We start from the raw sequence: 9,468 nt of genomic DNA on the forward strand, positions 1-9,468 counted from the left end.
CCAGAAGTGGAATCATTGTTACATGGAAGCATGGAAGTTCCATTTTTTATTTTTTGAGGTAACTCCTTGCCTCTTTCTGCAGTGGCTGCAGAAAATGTATTCTCCTCATAGGTGTGCTTCTCTGTACCTGCACACAATGGTGAGCCCCACGCAGCATCACAGGCTTATCTTAAGAGGCCCGTGGGGTGGACAGGAGGGACCCAAGGCTTACACAGGGTTTCTCCACGGACCTCACACCCCAGGCTCTTCTCATCACTGTGTATCCAGAGGCGTCTTGGAAGCAGGAATTCAGGTAGCCAGAGCCCGTCCCACCGTGGTTATGTTTAAGACCTGGCCTTCTTTTCTTTTCTCTTTTTTGCATAGTTTTCTCACAGTGAAACTTACCATTTTCACTGTTTTCCGGTTCACAGTTCAGTGGTGTTAAGGGCATTCATACTGTTCTGCTGCCCTTACCACCATCATCTCCATCAAGTTTCCCATCTTCTCCCACTAAAACTTTTATGCCTTTTATACCCTATCCTCTGTTCCCCAACTCCTTGCCTTGTGAAGATCACTTTGTGATTTGACATTTGAAAAAATATTTGAGATGTGCCTTGAGATCACCAGTACGATTTAGGCAGATGAAGAGGGTGTGATATACTTCTGGTACATAGAGTGGGCACGTGGCCTTGAGGCAGGAGAGATGAACACTGGAGCCCTGAACACACAGCATTCTGAGGCCAGTGAGTGAGGGGCAGGGCAGGGAAACAGAAGATCTTCCATGGAGGGGGCAGGGCGGAGGAGAAAGGGAACCAACCACAGAGTGGTCAGAACAAGGTAGATAGTGGGCCCTCCGTGAGAAGGCAGTGAGAACAGGGACTGAGGGAAGGGACAGAGCTGGAAGTACTGGGAACCCTTCAAGGGGGAACAGGGGACCCTTTATGGAGGGGGCAGTGTCCCCTGTCATCTCCCCCTCCTCTCCTGTCCTCCTTGCTCTTTCCCCACCATGGAGGGTTGCCAGTCTTCCCTACCCGGCCACCTCCATGAAGGGCCCCCTCTTTCTCTGCCCTACACCATCCATTAACCGTCCCCTGTCCCCCTGCCCTGTACCCTAATAGGAGGGTCCCCTCTCTCCCTTGCTCTGTACCCTAAATGGAAGGCCCCTCTCCCCCTGCCCTATACTCTAAATGGAGGGTCCCCTCTCCCCCCTGCCCTGTACCCTATATGGAGGGTTCCCTGTCCTCCCTGTCCCGTACCCTAAATGGAGTGTCCCCTCTCCCCCCTGCCCTGTACCCTCCATGGAGGGTCCCCTGTCCCCCCTTTCCTGTACCCTCCATGGAGGGTCCCCTGTACCCCTGCCCTATGCCCTCCATGGAGGGTCCCTTATCCCCCCGTGCCCTTTATCCTCAGGGAGGGTCCCCTGTCCCCCTGCCCTGTACCCTTCATGGAGGGACTGCTAACCCAAGTCCTCCCTCCATAGAGGGTCTCCAGCCCCCCTGCCTGCCCACTTTATGTAAGGTCCCCTGTCCTCCCTGCCCTGGCCCCTCCATGAAAGATGCCACATCTGCCCTGCCAGACCCCGTCCGTGGAGGGTCCACTGTTCCTCCTGCCTTCCCCACTGCATGGTGGGGGCAGGACAGAGGGCACTGGAGACCCCCATTTCCTCTGCCCTGCCCCATCCCTCAGATTCCCATGACCCCAGTCTCCTGCCGCATCCATGGAGGGTTCCCTGACCCAGTGCCGTGCCCTGTTTCTTCCATGGAGGTGGTCCTGTCCCCCTGCTCTGCTTCCTCCATGGATGCTCCCTGTTTTTCTGTCCTGCCACATCCATGATGGATCCACAGTCCACCCTCCATGGAGGATCCCCTACCTCCCCTGCCCTGTACCCTCCATGGAGGGTCCCCTGTCCCCTCTGCCCTGCACCCTCCCTGGAGGGTCCCCTGTCCGCCCTGCCCTGCCCCCTCCATGGAGGGTCCCCTACCCCCTGCCCTGTACCCTAAAGTAAGGGTCCCTGTCCCCCCTGCTCTGTACCCTCCATGGAGGGTCCCTATCCCCCCTGCCCTGCCCCCTCCATAGATGGTCCCCTACCCCCTGCCCTGTATCCTCCATGGAGGGTCCCCTACCCCCTTTCTCTGTACCTTCCATGGAGGATCCCGCTTCCCCCCTGCCCTGTACCCTCCATGGAGGGTCTTCTGTTTCCCTGCTCTGCCCTCACTCACCGGCCTCTGAGAGGTGTGTGCTCAGGTCTCCAGTGTTCATCTCTCCTGCCTCCAGGTCGCGTGCCCACTCTCTGTACCTGAAGCACATCTCACCCTCTTCATCTGTCTAAATCCTACCCCTCAAATATCATTTCAAATGCCAAATCACAGAGTGACCTTTAAAAAATATGTCTGATCATGTCATTCTCCTGCCTAACCCACCAACGGGCCCTTTATCCACTGCCTCTCCTGCACCCAGCCAGCCTGGTTCTCCCTGCCCCGGGGGCACTGCTGTACCTTAGGTGGTGGCTTCCCCTTCACCATGGGGCCAGCTCTTTCGCAACAGTCAAGTCGGAGTTTCAATCTGACAAGATCTTGGGAAGCTCTCCATGAGCCTGCTGGGGAATCACCCAGCAGTGGCCTAACCCAGCCTTGTGGGGTATCATGTGGCAACAGGTCACAGAAATAAGACAGTCACAGAGGTAACCTGGCAACTGTCCTGGGTTAGGCAGGTGGGCAAAGTTAACCAGGTGTTTTTCTGTTTGTAAATCAGTGAGTGGACATTTATTGAGCACCATTGTTGCTTCCTAGTCTCAGCTCCTAAGAGTTTTCTTCATGGCTCTGAGTATCTTCTGAAATAAAGTGCTGTTGTTCACTCGTCTTCCAGCCCCTCAGCACTTGAAAAGTAACCGGTGAAGGCCTGCCCACAAAGCCCAGGTCCAGGGAGGGCATCAGGAGGAGCACATGTGTTCAATGAGTTTGGGACTGAAGGGCTCTTTTCTGATTTCATAGAATGTTATTTTGTAATAAACCTGATTCATTATCATATAAACACATATGACTTCTTAAACCTCTTTAGAATATCCCAAACTAGAGGTTCGGTGCACAAAAACTTGTGCACTCAGGGGGGAGTGGTCCTTCAGCCCGCCCTGTGCCCTCTCACAGTCTGGGACCCCTCGGGGGATGACCACCTACCTGCTGGCTTAGGCCCACTCCCCGGGGGACTGGGCCTAAGCTGGCAGTCAGACATCCCTCTGGAAGCCTGGGAGCCCTCGGAGGATGTCCACTTGCCAGCGGGAAGCAGGCCTAAGCTGCAGTTGGACATCCTTAGCGCTGCTGAGGAGGCAGGAGAGGCTCCAACCACCACCAGTGTACTGGCAGCCATCAGCCTGGTTTGTGGCTGAGCAGAGCTCCCCCTGTGGGAGTGCACTGAACACCAGGGGGCAGCACCTGCATTGAGCGTCTGGGTCCAGGTGGTCAGTGTGTGTCATAGTGACCTGTCATTCCCAGTTGTTCTGCTGTTAGGGTCAGTTTGCATATTACCCTTTTACTATATAGGATAGAGGCCTGGTGCATGGGTGGGGGTCCCGCTGGGTTGTCTGGCCAGCCTGGGTCAGGGGCTTATGGCTTTTTGCAGGCTGGTCAAGCTTCCCCCACCCCCATGGGAACCCTCACCCCATGGAGGTTTGGCCAGTCTGGGTGAGGGGCTGAGGGCCATTTTCTGGCTGGCCAAGTGCCCCCGGCGACGGAAGCTCCCAGCCTCGCCTTCTGTTCTTTTTATTCTGGGATTTATTTACCTTCTATAATTGAAACTTTGTTGCTTTAAGTGGAGCTCAGAGCCAGCCGCGGCAGTGAAGCTTGGCTTCCTGCTCGCTCCAGCTCCGTGGCTATGGCCGGCTGAAAGCAATTTCCATGTTTGTCTTTTATTAGTGTAGATAAAAAATTCACAAATTAAAATTTTTATTTTTTTATTTTTAATTGTTTTATTGCTTAAAGTATTACAAAGAATATATGTCTCCTTTTTTTTTCTCCCCTTGACCCTCCCCTAGCCTCCCATGCCCCCCAGTGTCTTGTGTCCACTGGTTATGCTCGTATGCAGGGTGGATTAAAGTGTGAACCCTGGAGCAAGATTGCCTGGATTGACTTTCTAGCTCCACCACTCTCCTTGAGAAGTAGAGCAAGTTACCTAACTCATGAGCCTTAGGCTCTTCATTTCTAAAATAGAATATTTACACCCGAGTGTTTTATGAAAAATAACTAAGTTTAATAGAAAGAGCTCATCAAAACCACAAAGAGGTGCCACTTTACACCCATTAGGGTGGCTATTATCAAAAAACAAAATAACACCAGAAATAACAAGTGTTGCAAAGGATGTAGAGAAACTGGATCCCTGGTATACTGCTGATGAGAATGTGAAAATATACAAACACAGTGGAAAATAGTAAGGTGGTTTCTCAAAAAATTAAAGTTATGACTCAGCAGTTACTGTTCTAGGTATGCACTCACAAGAATTGAAAACAGAGATTCAAACTAATATTTTAGACCCATGTTCTCAGTAGTGTGGAAGGAACAAAAAGTGGAAGCAACACAGTATCATGCACAGATGATTACACAAAATATGACATATACACACAATGAAATATTTAATTTTAAAAAATTCTGACACACATATGGATGCACATTGAAAACACTATGCCAAGGGAAATAAGCCAGGCACAAATGCATAGACAGAAAGCAGAATGGTGGTTCCCAGTGACTTTCAGGGCAGAGAATAGAGAGTTGTTGTTTAATGGGCACAGAGTTTCAGTTGGGGGAAGATGAAAAGCGTTCTGGAAAAAGATGGTAGTGATGGTTGCACAATGGAAGGTGCATAATGCCACTTAAAAAATGTTAACAATACTGTATATCTTATTTTTTGTGCCAAGCCAGCTCACCAGGTTCAGTGAGCCTGAGAGGGGGAGGTGAAGGATTGAGAAAAGACAAGAGAAAATTGCTGGGTCTGGGTGGGACGCTGTCCTCTCTGATGGAGAGCGAGCAACAGTGCCACAGCCTGTAAGTCACGTCTTTATTTTATAGCCAGATTCCATGAGGCAAAGTAAGGGTATGGTTACAACATTCTCCTGCGTTTCGAATCTACTCAGTTACATGCACCTGAACTCTATCAAGCCCACATCACTCAGCCATGTGGGACCACAGGCTCAGACCATAGGTTCAAGCTTACAACTACAGCTTTTGGCTATAATTGTGCTGGGAGGGCTTTGCCCTCCAAACTAGGACTTACACGTGGCTTTGCCACAAGAGGACTGTGCCCTCTCATTAATCTGTGGGTTGAACAGTCCAAACACTGTGGCTACTCTCCACATTTTAAAAAATATTTTCATTAATCTCAGAGACAGGAAAAGAGAGGGAGTAAGAGAGAGAAATAGAAACATCAATGATGAGAATCATTGATTGGCTGCCTCCTGCATGCCCCCAACTTGGGAATGTAGCCCACAACCGGGCAATTGCCCTGACCAAGAATTGAACCCTGACCTCCTGCTTCATGGGTCAATCCTCAATCCCTGAGCAACACTGTCAAGGCGAACGTGTATTTTACAATTTTAAAAGCTCAGAACAGAGTCTGCCACATAGTAAGTGCTCAATAAACATTAACTATCCTTAGGGCTTTTGAAAGAGAGAAGATGTCATCTGAGCTGGGACTTACTGGATGAGTAAGACGGATAGCAGTTACAGTAATAATTAACATCAACCCTTTATGAATAAAAAGTCAGATATTAGGTGAAAGGGGTCTTCAAATACTCGACAAAATTTAAAATAAATTAGTAACTATTATATGCTAGGCATGGGGATTATATTGATGGAGTCTGAAACACAAATAGGTAAGCATGGAAAATTAATATGTTCAAGGATCAAATACCTCTTACTTAATTCCACATTTTATAGGCCAGTTTGCAATAGTTACTTAAAACTTTTGGACTTTAAAGAACTCTGGTTACATCTTAGGTCATCCGATTTTTCCACAACCCCACCATTCCACTCCCTTTCCACTTATTTTTCTACTAAAATCCCAAGTATGCCTTTTAATAACTCAATAAAATGTACACTTAAAATGGATGCATTTTATTTTGTGTAAACAGTACCTCAATAAATTTCATTTGCAAACAAAACAAAATGACAGTATATTTTTAAGAGTTCATTTAGAAAAAAACAAAATGGCAATTTTTAATTAAAATATGAATACCTTATTTTTTTCACTTTTAAAAAATATGCTTTTATTGATTTTAGAGAGAGAAAGGGAGGAGAGATAAAAACATCAATTGGCTGCCTCTTGCATACCCCCTATTGGTGCATGTGCCCTGACCAGCAATTAAACCATGACCTCCTGTTCCATGGGATAATGCTCAACCATGAGCCACACTGACCGGGTTGAATACCATCTTTTTAAGAAATTAATGTATTATGGATAAAGCTAAAGTTTCCTTTGACCACCCTCCCAATCTTCACTGCCACCCCTTATCTCTCCCATTTATACTGTCTCCCCCAAATAATCACTGCTCTAAGTTTGGTATGGGTTCTTCTGAACCTTTAAAAATATATTTACATACATATATAGTCACTGAAAATGTATAGTACTGTATATATCTTTCTGCAATTTGCTGTTGTCACTTAACTTGTTTCTGAAATGTATCCACGTTCATATAGGTAGTTTATTTTTAAAATGTGATATAAATAATCTATTATATGACTATAGTGCATTTTATTTAGCCAGACCTTTTCCCTCCTGACAGATATTTAGGTTGCTTTTCTCTATTACAACTCACCAGTGTAGTGGTAAATAGCAGTTACCACTGGGTGGCCATAGGAATGGGAGATGGCGTTCTGTAAGGTTCAACTTTTTACAGTGAGAATGCATTCTTGTATTATTTATATAATTTAAGTACTGAATTAAAGAATTTTCTGATACATAAATTATCAAAAAAGAAAAAAAAACAAAATTAGTAACAGGAAGCAGTCATCTATTAAAATATATGGAAAACAAAGTTATAGGGCATAACATTGTACTCATGGTTTGAGACATAAGCACTTACTGACAAATAGTGATGTGAGCACTAAACAGGTCATATAAACATTTTCCCCTATTCAAAGCAATTACAATGAAAATATCAGCATATGGGTTATCTTAAGTAAAATTATTAAACCAATAAGCCTTACAATTTCCTGATCCCCAGCAGCCCTGGAGAGACAAGGCATCATTTGCGAGCCCATTATCAGACAAGCACTGTGCACATAAATCCTACATGAGACATGGGCCTGCCCTCACAGAGCTCACAGCCTAGTAAGGAGAGTAATAATTAAGCATGTGCCAGGTAGACAGGTAACAAAATGGAAAAGATCAGCTTCATTGGAATGACTAAGCTGGGTCTTAAAAGATGAAGAGTTTACCAAGCAGGCCTTAGGCAGCAGAACAAGACATGGCAAGGTAGAAATGTAGCACAGTGTAGATGACAAACTGTAGTAATTCCGGCTGGCTAAAGCACTAGCTACCTATTTCCTGGGTAGTGGCAAAATACAAGGATAGGTAGGCAGATGCCCTGATCCTGGAGGTCTTGAGAGCCATTCTAAGGAATACGAATTTTGCCACTGAAGAGCTGTAAGAGGTGAAAGTTCACTCTGGCAGCAGGGTAGAGATGAATCCGTAAGGGACAAGCTTCTAGACAGGTACAGCAATTAGGAAAACAACCATCCTTTTCCAGATGGACAGCAATAATGACAGTGGAAAAGGAGGGGTAAATGAGGTCTTCAGGTAGAACTGACAGCAATTAAGACTGGATAGTAAGGAAAAGAAAGGAATATCTAACATGACTCCTTGGTTTCTGGCTCAGATGAACAAAGGACAGTCATTCATTAACCAGGATAGGACATGCTGGGAAAGAGGAACAGGCTGAGAAAAAGATGGCTTCAGGTAAAGCCCCCTGAACATGGGATCTAGGAAGATGCCCAATAAGCAGCTGAAATATAGGATGGACCTCAACTGCTTTTATTACTTTAGCATTAGTTCATATCTCTCAGCTATCAAAATTTTATCAGGGTATTAACAGGACAAAATTGACTGCTATTAAAGTTTGGATCTTCTCACCGACACTATACACCCTATACCTTAGGAATTAGCAAAGGAAGAAAACAAAAAAAGAGGGACAGTTGAAGGGAGGAAGGAAGAAGCAGGGAAAAAAGCAAACACCTTTTAACATGATTAACTGTCTACCTACACATTACTTAAGAAACTCTACCTTAAGGAAAACAATTCACTGTTGGACGATACAATGTTAGACTTACCTCTCTTTCCTCCTTCTTGAGTCACAATTTTTATCTTTATCTTTATTTCTTTTTCGTTTATGTGGGCTCCTACTCCGATCCCTTCTATGCCGTGAACACTCAGCATCCAAATAGCTTCCACCAGACTGCCGTGAATCTACTGAAGCTGATCGCCTTTCTTCTCTCCTGAAACAGACAGGACCATCCATCAGTTTGCTTTCTTCACTGGTCTTCAGTGTGCACCAGCCTAAAGTTATTGTTCTGCTTCAGACCAATGATACAGGATCTAAATAAGTATGTGAAATCTTATAAGTCATATAAGAAGGCAAAGAGACACCGTTTTTATAACATGTTTTACAACTCCGGTGTAACAATCCTGAGCAAAGATGAGAAACAGCAAGTGCTCTGATGAATTCTAGTGTGCTACTGATGCCCTTGGAAATGCTAAAACTTAAATGATTTTAAGAGTTTAAAAAGAGAATATTTTCACCAATAAACACAATGACATACTTTTCAGCATCATCCTCTGCTTTTTCCTGCTCTTCTTGCCAATTATTACTGAGTTCTTCCATGTGCACATTTATCACATCCCGAATCACCTTAAAGAGATAAGCACAGAATTTCAGATAAGAAAGCTATTCACAAAATTAAGTTTAGTGCTAGAAATAATCACTGCTGACAATAACATATTTATTAAAAGCTATGATAAAGTAGACTGTGGGATGTTTGCAGTTTAGAAAACATTAAAAAGACAAGTCAAATTGGAATATGAATGGCAGATTAAAGTATATCCATGTTAAATTTGCTAAAGTTAATAACTATACTATGATTATGCAAGAAAATATCCCTATTCTTCAGAAATAGTATTAGGGATAAAGAATCATGATGAACAGCTCAGAAAAAAATTAATGTACAGATAGAGACAGAGTAAAATGTAACAATAAAGAGTACAAATGATAAGCAAATGGAGCAAAATGTTAACAATGGTGAACTGTATGAAAGACACACAGGAGTTCTTTGTACTATTTTCAGTTTTGCAATTTATTTGTCTGTTTGAGATTTACAAGTAAAACTCTTTCTAAAGAATCTTATAATTAAGTCAAGATGACAGACAAAGCATAAAACACACACTCACTTCAGATACTTTCCCAGTGAGCCTGTAGGTCCCTCACCTAAGAACCATTTAAAAGTTTTTTCC

General features: G+C 44.8%; 1 protein-coding gene across 1 annotated transcript in view; it reads right to left on the reverse strand.

Annotated features, from left to right (window-relative positions):
• Positions 1-8,175: 8,175 nt before the first annotated feature.
• SNRNP48 (small nuclear ribonucleoprotein, U11/U12 48KDa subunit) overlaps positions 8,176-9,468 on the reverse strand; it is a 19,918-nt gene continuing 18,625 nt past the window's right edge. Inside the window, exons 7-8 of the mRNA XM_015562244.1 lie at positions 8,781-8,869; positions 8,176-8,456 (exon numbers count right to left, since the gene is read on the reverse strand). Of these exons, the coding sequence (XP_015417730.1) occupies positions 8,288-8,456; positions 8,781-8,869 (258 nt within the window). The 3' untranslated portion in view covers positions 8,176-8,287. The remainder of the gene's footprint in view (positions 8,457-8,780; positions 8,870-9,468) is intronic.

The sequence above is a fragment of the Myotis davidii genome, unplaced genomic scaffold (assembly GCF_000327345.1).
Source record: "Myotis davidii unplaced genomic scaffold, ASM32734v1 scaffold76, whole genome shotgun sequence".
NCBI lineage: Eukaryota > Metazoa > Chordata > Mammalia > Chiroptera > Vespertilionidae > Myotis > Myotis davidii.